Source organism: Pochonia chlamydosporia, chromosome 6 (assembly GCF_001653235.2).
Source record: "Pochonia chlamydosporia 170 chromosome 6, whole genome shotgun sequence".
NCBI lineage: Eukaryota > Fungi > Ascomycota > Sordariomycetes > Hypocreales > Clavicipitaceae > Pochonia > Pochonia chlamydosporia.
Window position 1 is genome coordinate 1,020,987 of NC_035795.1, and position 14,805 is coordinate 1,035,791.

At 52.1% G+C, this 14,805-nt stretch overlaps 6 protein-coding genes across 6 annotated transcripts; 4 read left to right on the plus strand and 2 right to left on the minus strand.

The window, feature by feature from the left end:
- Positions 1 to 957: 957 nt before the first annotated feature.
- Positions 958 to 1,263, plus strand: VFPPC_16469 (hypothetical protein; the record flags this gene model as incomplete). Its single annotated transcript, XM_018294222.1, has 1 exon — positions 958 to 1,263. The coding sequence occupies one exon, from the start codon at positions 958 to 960 to the stop codon at positions 1,261 to 1,263; it is 306 nt and encodes a 101-aa protein (XP_018140977.1).
- Positions 1,264 to 1,521: 258 nt separating this feature from the next.
- Positions 1,522 to 1,869, plus strand: VFPPC_18016 (hypothetical protein; the record flags this gene model as incomplete). Its single annotated transcript, XM_022429679.1, has 1 exon — positions 1,522 to 1,869. One exon carries the CDS (start codon positions 1,522 to 1,524, stop codon positions 1,867 to 1,869), a length of 348 nt encoding a protein of 115 aa, XP_022285239.1.
- A 2,669-nt stretch (positions 1,870 to 4,538) lies between these two features.
- On the minus strand, positions 4,539 to 5,495 carry VFPPC_16468 (hypothetical protein; the record flags this gene model as incomplete). The annotated part of the gene is made up of 3 exons (XM_018294221.1): positions 4,539 to 4,812; positions 4,922 to 5,398; positions 5,464 to 5,495. 3 exons carry the CDS (start codon positions 5,493 to 5,495, stop codon positions 4,539 to 4,541), a joined length of 783 nt encoding a protein of 260 aa, XP_018140975.1.
- Positions 5,496 to 5,715: 220 nt separating this feature from the next.
- Positions 5,716 to 5,928, plus strand: VFPPC_16467 (hypothetical protein; the record flags this gene model as incomplete). The annotated part of the gene is made up of 1 exon (XM_018294220.2): positions 5,716 to 5,928. One exon carries the CDS (start codon positions 5,716 to 5,718, stop codon positions 5,926 to 5,928), a length of 213 nt encoding a protein of 70 aa, XP_018140974.2.
- An 817-nt stretch (positions 5,929 to 6,745) lies between these two features.
- VFPPC_09901 (hypothetical protein) lies at positions 6,746 to 7,336 on the minus strand (the record flags this gene model as incomplete). Its single annotated transcript, XM_018288363.2, has 1 exon — positions 6,746 to 7,336. The coding sequence occupies one exon, from the start codon at positions 7,334 to 7,336 to the stop codon at positions 6,746 to 6,748; it is 591 nt and encodes a 196-aa protein (XP_018140973.2).
- Positions 7,337 to 12,401: 5,065 nt separating this feature from the next.
- On the plus strand, positions 12,402 to 14,387 carry VFPPC_09904 (heterokaryon incompatibility protein; the record flags this gene model as incomplete). Its single annotated transcript, XM_018288364.1, has 3 exons — positions 12,402 to 13,243; positions 13,305 to 13,667; positions 13,745 to 14,387. 3 exons carry the CDS (start codon positions 12,402 to 12,404, stop codon positions 14,385 to 14,387), a joined length of 1,848 nt encoding a protein of 615 aa, XP_018140972.1.
- Between the last annotated feature and the right edge of the window lie 418 nt (positions 14,388 to 14,805).

Sequence of the window (14,805 nt, forward strand, 5' to 3'; positions counted from 1 at the left end):
AGGGGCCACGACGTTCTTGGCGGGCGGAAGCGTGAAAGACTCCCACGGAGATGAGAAGGAGTGTGTTGAGGTGGTTGGATTCTGTTGGGGGCGTAGCCGAATATTCTCGGTTGAGGGAAGTGAAAAATTGGGATGGGCATTGAATAAATGGTTGATTTAGCGGGCATGGAATTATTTACATCTTGAGTTATTACGACGACGTGGCATTTGTGCTTTGTTCTGTCTGCTGTGTGCGTTTCTGGCTATCAATGGCTACATTCGTGTTGAGAATTGGGCATGACTTCCTACGGGGCATGTATGCGATATTGACGTGGAAAATCTACTGTCATTACGCCGAGATAATGGCGCCGCATTTTGAAAATTCCACATTCACATGCCTCAATCGTCGGGCTGCATGTCAGGATGTGTATGGAAGAGCCGTAATTATGCCATATCCACGACAATTTATATCCCCATGTTTAACGGAGTCCTTTGTTTTGCCCAAAGCCCCCCCCAAATGGCCCCCATGACGCCACTCGACAAAACAAAAAACTTGACAAGTGCCAACGGAACCCCGTCCATGAACTTGATATCACGGCCTCAAATCATATCATTGAAGTAGAAACTTGCGGCACCGCTATAAATGGAAGGAGGAGGGGGACCCTGAGTCGAAACATATTAATTGTAGTGTTAATACAAGGTTATATCCGGGGCGCCTCGTTGGACCACAGCGGCGCTAAGGGTATGCATAGCCTCTAAAACCTGTTTTCTAAATTCATTGGAATGCATACATGTATGCTACCTGGCCCAGACGTTAGAAACATCAGACCAAGAATGTGGAATAAGGCTGGGATTTGTTTCACACACCAGCGCTGTTCCTAAAAACATGTTCGCAGCTAATTTTAGCGCCCGTGTGAAACCACCTGCGTTCCGTGTAGAGAGCGTAAATTAAGAATTTCAGAGATGTGGTAGGCAGACATGGAAAAATTGAGCAGTCACTGGCAAAACCTCTCCTTAGAGCATCGGAGGATCCAAAATGGTCGGTCAAGTTTTTTGTTGGCGGGTTTGAAGACGGAGCAATATTCTCCGCCTTACCCTTACGACAGCAGGGTCAGGATGTGTCTTCTCTTATCCTTCGGTGACGAAATCGTGAGCCGGGCGTTGCCGATGAACAACAGAGAAGAACCCCCGAGACTTCACGCACACCTGGCTCGTCCCCCCATGGGATCGACCGACGAATCTGCAATCTGGAACCGAGTCCCGGAGTTCATTCAGGGGCCGTAAGGGATGTGAAATGCAGAAGGCCAAGAACGGCGACAGGGACAGGGACAATTGATCAAAGGAACTAATGTCGTCCATTGCCAAGTGGTAGCGTTGGGGTTTGGCAACCAGAGAAATCCATGACTGCCAAAATGAATGACCCGAATGCCACCGCAGGACGGTATGTGAATGGCCGTCTTTTTGTTATTTCCTGTTCCTTTCTCTATTTTTGCATGCAAATACGGAGAACTCCGTACTGCCCCGGTAAATTCGGTGACGACGATGGAAACCAGCATGTTCACAAGGGGTATTCGCTTTGCAGCAGTAAGCAATTTGGGGGCCGAACGACCCAAACGCATCTTGCATGCGGATGGTTCTAAAATACCTGGAGTACTTAGAAGCAGGATCATCTCAACTGACACCAAAGGAATGGTACTTTTAATCAAGCTACCAAGCGTGTTTGAAGAGGAACTGCCGAGCCTGGATGCAAGAAATGTAATGTTGCGTCCAAGATTTTATGGACGCAAGCCGCCGCTTTCTTCTCAGAGAAGTAAGTACAGGCAGGGGTTTGGGAAGATGATAGCTCTTGACTGGGTGGACAAACTTCAACAAACAAAAAGTCTGGCCTGACTTGTGTGATTCGGGCCTTTCATCGCTTCAGAGGACCCCAGCCTGTCCAGGCCCGGTTCGCTGCGGACAAGGGTGTCCAGTTGAAGATGTGGTTAGGGGGCGTGCAAGTGTGCTGCCAGCTCAGGCGTCTTAGTCAAAGATACCGCCATGGTCAGCACATACTGTCAAGTACTTGAGCCTGCATCTGATCCGTGCGTGCAAATATGTACACATGTACACATGTGCATACAAACTGCGCTGGGGCATGAATGGTGTTGGTGTCTGCTTGTTCTTTTTCACAACATTGAACCCCCAAATAATCGTAAAAGGCGTCTGGTGTGGAATACTCCGTTTTCTGCAACAAGTTTGGAACCTCAATGTCTGTCTGCAATATGATGAAGTGCATACGAAATGGCCGGCCTCCCCGTCCTCGCCCAGCATAAGCGACTTGACCAAAAAGAGGGACAGAAGGGCAGAGGGGTCGCACAAAGGTGACAAGAGCGAGAGAGGCTAGTCATTGCTCAAGGAAGACATGGCTGCATCATCTCCTGCAGACTTGCCGGGATGTTATGCAAATGGACTGGATGCGCCGCAGAATGATGGCATCAGGCTCCTTGGTGTGCCTTGCAACGTCCTTGCTTCACTGAATGCTCTCATTTGTTTTTGTGATGGAGCTGCGGTGTCTGTCACGAGGTGGTGCCGCGGTAGTTGAGCCTCCGTTGTCTCGTGTGAGCAGGACATCGCGTGCAAGTGCGTGGTAGAACCGCAGAACGTGCCAGCCAACTTCATACCGGATGCCAACGCCAGTTCCTCAGGTATTTTCAGGCCAACCATCGTCGCCGTTGATTCCACTTGCCTTGGGTACCTAGGTAGTTGAGGTTGATTCTGCTACACGTCGTTCTGGAAAGAGTGGCAATAAACTTTCCAACCACGCCCGCTTTGGCCTCATCCAGGTTGCTGAGAGAGTCGCGGGCTACCTGTCGACGGGTTCTTCGCACCGCCTCATCTGTCTTCAATGCGGCCATCCTAATAACCGATACCATGCAAGTAAATCAATCAGTAGAACATGACTTCGCTGAAACATCCTGCCCCTCAGCCGAATGACACTTCACTTCGGACCCGAGTCACGGAGCATCAGTTAGTGATTAGGTAGTAGTAATTGTGGAAAGGGGAAAACCGCCCTGGCAGGAGAGATGACCATCCGGTACTGAATTGCACATGTGCCCTGGCCTGGTTGGTCGTAGTTAATTTTGCCGCAAAAGTTACCACCAGACTTACTGCCCTGGGACTTTAAGCGCCAGAGGCGTCAGAGTGTGTGGTTATGTTGTTGGTCATCTATCAAATAGCGCTGCAAAATTTGTAAACATCCATCAAGCAGAAGTTTTTGCACGGCCATGCAGTAACTAGTCCGTATGTTGTTAAGTTTGAAGTCTTTGGATCCGCCCGCCACCAGTCAAGCAACATCCATAATGCAGTTTTTTTCGTCCATCTGTTGCCGCCCCAGCCTGTTGGGCGGGAGCTGCCTGCGCCGCGGCAAAATGCCATGGCGTGTTGGCCCCAGGAGGCACAAGGCATTATCTGTTCAAATGTATGGGTCGTCTACAAGACCAAACACAATTTGTGCAGCTGACGCAGAGCAACCGCTAGCTCAACACCACGTTGTGAGTCGAGGCTTGTGTCGTTAGGTTCTGCTGCCGGCCCTGCGAATATGGAACGATGGTGCTTCACTTCTCACATAACAACCAGCTAGCCCTCGTATGCTTCACAAGACCCCGAAATCTCTCATCTTTGAAGATACCTCACAGCACTCAAATTTGATAAGGCGATTACTTCGAACAGAATACTCAAGACCCTTATTCAAGAGGATCCATCTCGAAATGGATCGACCAGTGGGGATAGATTCCCCAGGCCAAAGCCCCGCGACTCCGCGATATTGTAATGCAGCAAGGGGCGAATGTTATTCAACGCTAATGAGAATCGACACGACACCTTGTGATGAATTTGAGTAAACGAAGATGCAAGTTACTTGCGACGCCTTCAACCGACCGGAACCCTCTCGTATTGGTGAGATCAAGACCGTGCATCGGCTCTAGCCATTTCGGCCGACAGTCCCAGGCTGTGGTGGCTGGAAGTGGAAGGCAAGCGCACGGAGATCGTCAACGAAACTGGTGGGTCAGCCGAACAAAATACCTCCTTGCCGGAGCTTTGCTGCCAATCGCCTCGATGTATCCACACCCCCTGGTCTGTGATCCATGGGACCTTTGTTGAGAAAGCCACCTGTTGTGGTGCTGCGGCTTGTCACGACGCACTAGGCGCGACAGACAGCGTTATTTGCCGGCGCTGTGCACAACTGGTCGTCAGTAGTTGTCGTGCATAAGTTTTATCGTGGGCAGTGGCCACAGCGAACCGAGTTGAAGACACTCACAAGACGTGCTGTTTCCTTGATAGTCGTGCCCGGCCTGGAGAGCAGACGCTCGCTAAATGAGAACTCCTCGCGACGAATGCAAGAAGCAGGGCCAGGCCACCAGCTGGTATCAGTTGACATGCCTGTAAGCCAGTTTATGCTTTCTCGACAATGGTCCTACCGCGTGATGGAGTTAGGAGCCGGTGGTGTGCCTGGTGTCTCATGAACATCACTGGCGAACAGGTGAGAAAGGGCCGCACCCTCAAACTGCGTTTGTCGCATCAGATTAGGCCTTTGGTGGTGTCCATAGACCATATGCCCTTGATAGCCAGGTTGCTGTGCAGAGTGTCCTCCGTATATTCACTACTCTGGAAAGATCTGCTCCAGACGGACCAAGGCAATTCTGGCCCAGTACAGCAATGGCCCGAGCGACGAATTGAAGAAATCGTGGACATTTCAGTGCCCACCCCCCTTGCTTATTTGATCGTAATACTATCATGGAGGATGGAGCATAATCTCGGCGCAACCTCCAAGGACAGTCTCGGAAGGTCCGTTTGAACCTTCAGCACAGACCAAGAGGGGCAAATACGTACACCATCCCTGCCTTGGTGGCAGTTACTCATTTGTGATCTCGCTCGGCGTGTTTGAGCGACTTACCGTGCAACATGCCATTCATGCCCAACGTGGCAGAAGAACGTCGTTTCTGCGAGTGACAAAAGTGAAAACTGATCTCTCGAGCATGAGCCAAATACTTTGCGCACATCGTGATAAGGCTTTGCACTTACGCAATTTTGTCCACTACACCTGCAACAGAGGTGGAACGTGTCTTCAACAGTGTCCGTGAACAAAGAGTCTCGCGTGGGACTGACTCTAAGAATAAATTGAAGGCAGGTTGGCGGGTCGAGACGGGAAGTAACCCTTTCACACCTTTCAAATGTCACACGGCGAAAGAAATTAGAGCCTGACTTTTTGCTGACTGGAACTGAGGGTAAGATCTGCCCTAGCGAATGGTTGCACCACCCCTGATGGTTACATTGCAAACACAACTTCTCCGTGAAGCCAAGTGAATGTAGATCTGGCTCGGCCGAGTATGCCGGCTTCATTTGCAATCTATCCGGGGCAGCTATCACAGTGGTTTGCTCTGGCCTTTGTCCTGGTTAGAGTTGCTGGAAAATGGAAACATCGCAGACTATACGGAGTACACACACTGCCGATGTTGTTGTTCCCGCCCTCTCCCCATCATATCATGTCCTGAGCAGCGGGGAATAGTGCGTGGACGCCAGGAAAACCACTCCTACTCAGAGGCAGCGCGTGCTATTGGGCATTTTAGGACCTATATTCGGTCGAATCGGCGATATTGTCGCTGAAAAAAGGATGCCAGAAGGTCAGGATTGCTCAATTTGTATCCGAACAAAGTATCCGTGCTAAGTCTCCCAGTGAGGCAGAGCAAAAACTATGGCCATATGATTTGCATGCCACGGAGAATGGTGAGCTTGGCACAGCAAGCGCAGGCGCCGGACGACAGAAACTTCAATGTGAGACACCCGGAGAGAAGAGACCTTCTCCAGCCTGTTCCAAAGGTTGCAGTGGATCGAAGCGGCGAGTATTCCGGATGCTACTGTACAGTGTGGTCGATAAAGTTTGTTGGAGGGGTCGCAAGGATAAGGCAGATGTAGGGGTGTAAGGATCCTCCAGAGGTTCTCATCGACAAGTGGATGATTTCTAGCTGGGATCTGAACGTCCAGTACGCTGTAAAGACCGAACGAGGCCTGGAGTTGAAGCTCCCACTGTGGCAAGACGGTGTCGTGAGTGCCGGACGGGGGGCATCAAGTCAGAACAGTCTGGTCTCCTGGTCTTCGCGAGAGAAGGAACAGACTAGCCTTCTAGCTCGACGGTGACATCAGGTGAGGATGTTAACCACACCCGGTTAAGTTTGGTGCCATGGTTCCTGTGGATAATGCTAGTTAATGACGGTGATGGACACACAGTCGGAGGCCGTTTTGAGATGGGAAAAAGCCCGAGTTGGTGAACAAGCGCGCCAAGCCAGCCGTCACAAACAACAGACTGGAGGATCAGGAGTCTCCGGTATGACAGAGGCCCGTCCGTCCTTCATTATTTTGAAGTAGGTGCAGTACTGTACGGAGTAGTCCCGAGAAGATCGGGTGCCGCCGCTGGTTCAGGGTCCTGAATGTAACCGGTAGAGGGGTGGATTGGGGTTCTCAGAGCTTCTCAGATGGCCGGACCGTTGATGGGAGTGAGACAGATGGATGAGCAAAGGGCAACGCAATTCTGTCACAAGGAGTTTGAGAGTTGTTTCTCACAGACGTCAATCTGTGACGGCATGATTGGCCCACCAGTCTTGAAATGTCGAACAGTGACCCTGGTCCCTGCGCCTGCACACTGCACACTTCGCACTGCACCGCACCTGCGCCTGCCCCATTGCTCGACAGCTCTTTCCATGCCCTCATGGCTTGATCTTGCTGGTGGAGGCATTCAACACAAGTCGAGTTGCCCCATACTGTACACCCTCTTCTGACTACTAGGTACATGTACTCTGTGGCCAAGGGCCATGGTCTGGGTCCATCCTCTGTTCCTGCCACCCCAATGAGCCTGCACCTTCCTCATAGCGTGGGGGGTACCTGCCTTACGGGGCGGCCCAGAACGACTGGGGCCTTCCAATGACTGTCGAAAGATGACTGACCATGGTTCTGAGGCAGGAGCGTTCGTCTGGCGTCGTTGGGCTGGTCCGGGACAAATGTGAGCATTGAACTGACCAACCACAATCAGTGACTCAAAACAGCACCATGATGCAGCCCAGCATGAAGCAGGGAGTAGCAAGGCACCATCAGATGTTGCTTGACATGGGATTTTCTTTGAGCGAGCAGAAATCTCGCGCATGCCTGTCACTAGCCCTGCACCATATTTCAACATGCGGCAGACTGTTCTGTATGCTGCATAGAACCACTTGACAAGATATTTCTGGCATCTGGTGCTGTCTGTCAATGCACACTGATCGCTCCTGCCGTTGTTGTGCAACCTAACCAAAGTGTGCAACATTGGTGAGTGAAGTTCAACAAGGGCCATCGTCATGTTATGTCTCTCAGTTGCCGTGCGTGCATGTGTCTGGCCATTCTGGCTTCACTTTCAATCTCCTGGTCCCCACCGCCCTTTCTGCCATATCACACCAAAACCAAAAAGCCGAACCTTTATCCTCGCGACCTTGTCTTTGACCCAAACCACACGCCCTCCTGACACTCAAGCTATCAGGACTCGACCTAAGTGTTGTTGCCAGTTCGGCCCCCTACCTATTCTCAGCACCCTCGACACAAAGTTCCACACACATCTTCAGGGAAGGCAAGCCACCTATCGCATTCTCCTCTGACCTCATGCTTTCGCACAGTCAATCCTTGACTTTGCACAAGAACAATGCACGCAGACTGTGTAAGCCATCCTTTACATAAGATCACAAGGCAGATCCTCAACGAACAAAATCTTTGGCCCTGTCCACAGATTCAAACGTCTGAGCACCAGGTGAGGATCTGCACGAGGAACGAACCAGAGAACCTACACGCCTGGCTTCAAGTCGTGAGGAGAACAGAGCCATCCAATGCCAGTGGGTTTGGTCGACACCACCACATCACGGTGCGGCGAGCTGTGGATGGCAGAGGGCCATGTGCATTAGATGGTTTGATCTGTGACACAATTCGGAATATACTCATCCTGCCAAGAATTTCTTCAATATCGACTGGGGTGTACTTATTCCACAGCCGCGTTGAAATGGATATGGATCGACTGCCTTCCAAACATTGACTTGGCTCGACCATCCATCGACCAAACGCCTTGGTCGCTAGGCGTGGGGCTTGACGAAGAGAAAGTGGGTGGTGGTTAATTTGGCTGCCTGCTGACGCCCAGGCTTTCCGCCCACCATTCTCTTTGATGGCCCTCTCTATGTGAGGACACCGCCGCATAAATTTTACGGCCGAGCAACATGTCCGACTCTTTGGAGCCTGTCAATAACATGTACTTGCTGCACTTGCTCCATACACCAAGGCGGGCTGTGGCGCATACTTCACGTCCCTGGATGAACCTTCTTCAGCCAAGCCGGGCGCCCCCCGTGTGTTCTTTGCAAAAGAACACCCCATTCCGAGCAGCCACTTGAGGGACTAAAGCAGGCCAATAGGAGGGACCACAGCTCAGAATTGTGCATATGCACCAAAGTTTCGATGAGCAGTCTATCACAAGTGGTTTGAAGAACATGTTATCATGTGGGCTGAGTTTTACGCCAGTGTACCCGTCATTGGTTAGGGCCACCAAGCAATGATTTGGAAATGGCGACTTATGGAGGAATGCCTCACTGGTCTCCTGAATGGAGCGACTTCTATGAGATTGGCAAGTTAGTGTTTTCTACGGAGTACCGAGCACGGAGTACCTGGTTGTTGTCTAACATCCCCGTGTGTAGCATTGGCGTGAGCGCCGACAGTTTGGAACCGCTCCCAACGTCGTCTATGCTAAATCGGCATCATCCTGTTGGTTGTGCAACGATGTTCAGGAGCATTTTCTACGTCAACGCGCTGTGCGGGCCGAGCGGCGTTCCATTGCGGCGGTACCGGCAATGGGGAACGAGACAGGCCAACAGTCGGCTAAAGGTGAAATATCTGGATTAAATTGGTAGTGTCAGAATTGGTATCATCAACCTGTTGACAAGTCTTGAAGTCAAGTATGGTGTAACTCCACCCATGTTTTTGTGGCTCTTGACACACCCAAGGCCACAAACCAGACTTCCAAGACTCTTCCGCCAGTGCTTGGTCAGAACCTCCTACAACGCCAGCTGTCGCTTCCGCTGGCGCTGACCTAAGGTACCCATGGAAGACACCTCTGTTTCGGTTATGATGCCAGTCTTTTCCCACCAGGGTTTATCCACCAAGTGTGTTCTACGCCTGTTTGGGCTGCCATCCGAGATAACTGGCACCAGGCCACCCAGGGCAATCCGACAGTGCTGGTCCTTGGCGGATGCATCCTTCAGTTGGCCGTGGCAAGAAAAAAGGCTCACCATCCTTCACGGGAGAAACTTCATGGATCGACCGTCATTCTTTCTGTTTGTTGGTCTGTCAGCGACTCATTGTGTTAGGCGCCATCTGAAACTCGAGACCCTGAACCAGCGGACTCGACATAGTACCATTGTGTATGAGTTTTTGTCTCTCGCCAGTTTTCGGGTTCTCTTTGTTTGGTCCATTTGCCTGTCTCTTGGGGCCCCGTGGCTACCGCCTTGAGCTTCCCGTTCGGGTTATGCCTGCTCGGTGGATAAGGCAGGGCTCCAGCCTCGACTCTGCACCGTTTTTGTGCAACCATGTCCGCCTATCGAAATGGGCAAAGTGCTTGTATCTGAGAGCCAAAGACATGGCTGCGACGAACAGGCCAATTGAGATCGCGGCAGTGAACTGGGGGCCGGCTGTGGAAGTGGTTCACTTGTGGTTTGTCATTTGATGGAGAACAAGGAGGCTTGGCCAGCCGGCCGAAAAGGCGCCACCAGCCCGCCGAAGAAGCTGGTGACACACTCCTTCTTTGGCCTCCCGTGTCTGCTATGGGTCCCACTCCGATGGCTTCAATTGTCAGAGCAGCAAGTCGATTCAAAGAACGGAGAGAGCATGGGGCCTCAAGAAACCTCCCCACCCTTCGCAGACCACTCGGCCAATGGTGATATGCCCTGGCCCCCGCCCTATTTACATCCCTGTTGACGATAGGTAAAGATGCTTCGATGGAGGCGCACCCGTCAGCCCAACCAGTGCCGCCGCTAGTGGAAGGGGTCTCCATTTATCCAACTCGGGTTTCTCCATTGCTCGCAAGCTTGACACTTTGTTGCCATCATTTTGCGCTTGGAACGGAGTCCAAAAGGCGAACATGGTTTTGCCAGACGCATTGACAGACGTCAGTCGGCCGTTCCTCCCACGACTTCGGTCATTGTCCGCGCCTGACCAGGCAAGCCTAGTTATGATCTTCTGAGGTCCCGTGGCATCTGCTGTTGCACGAGGCAAAAATGTTTTCGGCCGACTCATTCAAGAGGAGACTGTTGGTACGGCTGACACGATTAGTGTCTGCTCTTGAGTGCTGAATATTGTAACTCGCAGCTGGGCAATTTCGAACAGCTTGCCGCCATTGTCGGGGGCCGATTTCTGATAGCGTAACATGGGCGCCCGTCAGGGTTGAAATCAACGCCTGCCGCCAACCACTATCGGCCGAGTCCTTTCAGAGCAAGCCACATTGGCGTTTGTGTGTGCAGGCTTGTCAAGCCTTCCTCTGGCAACTATTTACCCGGTGTGCCAAGTGCAATAAGGGAACAGAAAAGACGAGAAAACCGGCGGCGATAACCAAGGCTCTGGTCGCTCTTGCGGGCATTGCTTCACAGGATGCTGTGGGCAGATTTATTCTTCCCCGGGGCGGGTGATCCAAGAACCTCACACCATGTTTTTCACGCTGGCGACGATGACCAGCAGCGCCCAGAAGAACACCTGCCACAATGTGTCACCTGTTTCTGGTCTGCCTTGATGGCAATCAGCTTCTAGAAGAATTGCGGGCCTTTGACCTAGTGTCCTGGTGGCCTCGGGGTATTCTGCCTTCAACCTCAACGAACACTGCTGGTTCGTCAAGGTCCGGAATGTGTGCTTGGGCCATGAGGCTTGTGAAGCTCAAGAGCAGAGAGACTAGTAATCATTCAACGACCCACCGACACCCCTGCCGTGTCTTGCCTCTCAGTTGCGTCGATTTCTTGTTGCACTCCTTCACACCCATGGTTGAGCCAAGTAACTGCTACAAGGCGTCTATTTGAGGAGCGTGCCACCATTCTACCAGAGTCAGGCAGTCGGCAGAGTCGCCCACCCTCTCCAAGATTCGTCTCTAGTACACAGCCCTTGATGGTGCTGCCCCTTGGCATTCGACTGACAAGGAATACTTTTGTCTCCTCTTCGGCAAACACACGATAGGTCGATATGACGGGGGGTGTGCACACCAATCCTTTGCCTGGCCTGGCGCGGTTCGAAAGGACCTTTCGTCTGTGTGGTCCTCCTCCTCGATCTCGTACTGCACCCATGATGTCTTGGCCCCATGTCCCATCCCACGGCAGCTCTTCCCGTGCTGTCGGACTTGATCTCGCCCCCAACGTAACCGTCCATCTGTCATGGGCAGCATTTAGGGCTTCCAAGTCCCCTTATGCTTCTGGGGTAATTCATGGCTCTGCATAACAAAGGCAGGCGGCGTGCCAAATAGTGGGAGAGCCACGAACTGATGTTGTGAAATGGATGATGTTCGTTTTCCACCTTGTCTGGTTGGGACATGAGACATGGAGCACGCACGCCATGAGCGAACGGAGAAACGATATCACCAGTATTTGTCGACTTTGGGCGAAAAAGTCCACGGGATTGGGGTCTCCCACCAGCTAGTTCCCCTCTTGTGATTCTCCTTCCAAGAATAGATGCCTGCACAAAGGAGAAGCTCATATTTTGTGCTTCGACGGAGGAACGATTGTAGCCGGATCGATGCTAGTCCTGTGGACGGGCCAAGAGGTTGTTTAGTCTCATTTCTTGCTGGGTGACTCTAATTGCATTGGCCCCATGGCCATCAAGCAAGCAGACCTGGACTCGTTCCCGTTCCTGGCTGTTAACACCGGCCCTGGTCCTGAAATCCCAAATGTACCCGGTCCAGTGCCGGGCCTTTTAGGACACACACGCCCCTCCACAGAATCCACAGAATCCACAGCATCTGCCGTCCTGGGGGGAGAGGATCCATCGGGATACAAGTAGTATACTACTCGCCCGCAACTTAGTCCGCAACACTACAACTGTCATTCATACTTTGGATCTTCTCTCTATTGTGCTCTTTGAACCGGTCATACTTCCTTTCCCCTACGACTCGGCCCGTGGAAAGCTAAGAGCCACAGGTTGTCGCCGTTTCATCACCAACGACAAGTTCAAACTTAGATCGCACAACTGACTTGCCGCTGGGTCCTTGGCTCTTTGGCTCTTTAGCACTGGATCTACGTTATTAACGTATCGGACATATAAACCCCATCGTTCCCTGCATCTTGTCACCCTCGTCGTTCACCATCGTTGGCAAATCTAATTCAGCGAAGCAACTTTTACCAAGATATGTGCCCATGATGACCACAGCAGCATACCCGGCGGCCACCCTGACCGAGCTTCGAGGAGAGCCTGCTCACTCCAGCCTCTGGCCGAACTACGGTGGCTCTTCACACTTATCAAACCGCCTCGGAAGCATGGATTCATCTATCCACCACGGCTCTTCGCAGCCGCACCTCTCAACCCGACCTCGAGGGGACCTGGATCAGTCCTACTCTTATTCCCGATATTCACAGGATGAGCCTGCCTCTTACGAACGTCCAAGTTCTTACGCGGGTCTGAAGCGGTCTTTCTCCCAAACCGAAACTCCAGCCTACCAGGAGATCGTTCACGATATGAGGGACGATGGCTCAAGGCTCACGGTGAACCAGGATCACAAGTTGCTTTCATTCCGACGCTCCCAAGACAAGTCTACTATTGTTGATCAGCAAGGCCGTGTACAGCAGCTTGAATTGTCTGCCCAGCTCCATGGCATGTTTTTCTTATCTGAAATGCCCGCCAGCAGCACAGATGGGTCTGTTTTGCAGCCTGAGCTGACTTGCTATCGTCGAAACTTGTTCCAGATAAGCGGCTCGCTCGTCATGCCACGCGGACAACTGTCCGTCGTGACAGAGTCCAACGAAACCCTTCCCGTCAGCAATATGGAAGTGGCAGTGTCTGCCATAGAGTCTGTGGATGGGAACCCAGTTCGTCTCATTGTGATTCCGTGGAAGACTCCGCCACCAAACTCCCCCGAGATCAGTCAGGGGCCTGATCAAGAGCCGGCTCCCTTGCCTCTCATCCCATTCCAAGAAGATGGAAATGAAACGGATGGTGATTTTGCAGTCTATCCCATCGGTTGGCGTCGACTTCAATTCAGAATGTGAGTGGCACGGCCACACCTTTCGAGTAACTCTTTTTGTGGTTTCCTAACATGCCTACAGTGCCACTGCCAATAATGGACGTCGAAAGGAACTCCAGCAGCACTTCGTCTTGCATCTTAAGGTGCATGGCACACTGTCTGACAACTCCAAGGTTGTTCTTTCAGAATCCATAACCGCCCCAATTGTGGTTCGTGGCCGTAGCCCACGAAACTTTCAAGCCCGCAAGGAAATTCCGCTTCTAGGGTCCAGTGCGGGATCGCGAGGTCAGGCGCTCGTCGAGACTGGCCTTGGCGTAGTTGCCAGCGCGATTAGCCTCAAGCAAGACGGAAAACCCAGGAGTATGGACATGCAAGTTCCAAGATCTGCATTTACGTTCAGCCCTCCAAAGTCCCACAACTCAAGCATAAACCCCATGAGGTCCAAGTAAGTAACCAACGCTAGGCGTTTTGCCCCCTTCTCATTCCCTGAGATAGAGAACTAATAGTTTCTCCCCAACGCAGTTCGTATCCTTCTTGGAATTCTCAGGTCCCGTCAACAATGGCTCCTGATTCATATTCGAAATTGCCGCTCTCTGGGTCGTCGGGGTTCGCCACCGAGCCGCAGGAGTTGCCACTGCAGACCTCGATGGGTTCGTCAGTGCCGCTTCCTCTAGCGACAGCAGATCAAAGCCAGTCAGGCATACGATCCCAGTACAACTACACGACCACATCTACGCCACAACTGGCTGGAAGCACTGTCACTATTGGACCAGACAGCACATTCAGCATGCCTAGATACGTTGATAGCAACCCAAGACCGCCGTCCAAGAGTCCTCGACACCATGGCCACCAGTCAGTTCATAGCAACGGCTCCATTCACAATGCGGATGGACCTGACTACCGATACGGTTCTTTCCGCGGAATGACCAATGGAGTAGGGGATGTCTCGCCAGGTGGTAACGCAGCCCCGTCCAGGGACTACTATCCGTCCGCCAGTACCTGGACAACAACTGCTGCAGAACCAAGTCCGAGCCTCGCTTATGCCGGTAATGACGGCAGATCTTACTCGGGGGTACCTCCGTTGAAGCATGAGACTGCTCCGTACAGCAGCAGCACTCGTGGCTCATTCGATACAATGAACAACTACTCCTGGACGGCGGCTTAAATTCCGTGCGAGATATTTCATGATACCCCATTTTGCGGACACTCCTGCATCAAAAGGTTCCAAAGAGACACGCACCGCAGTTGCCGACTGGTGGAGTAGATTGCCGGCCGCGGCGAGCAAATTTCCTTTTACTAAATATAATGTACTATATTCTTTTTCTTGCCTCCATCTACTACTGCTCGTGGCCCGCGTCGCTTGGCATCTTTTTGTCTCCAGAATTCCGACCCCGTCGAGCCCTGGTGTGTCCATTCTGATGCAAGACGGCCCGAGGCGCTGGGGTTGACATTGAGCCAGTGGCAATGGCAAGGGCAGCTGCCTGACCACAGTCACGCGTGATGCTTGGTGGTTGTACAGGGACCACCCCTGGTTCATGCCATCAAACAGGAAAAACCTGATGGATGTTGTGTGGAACGGTCAC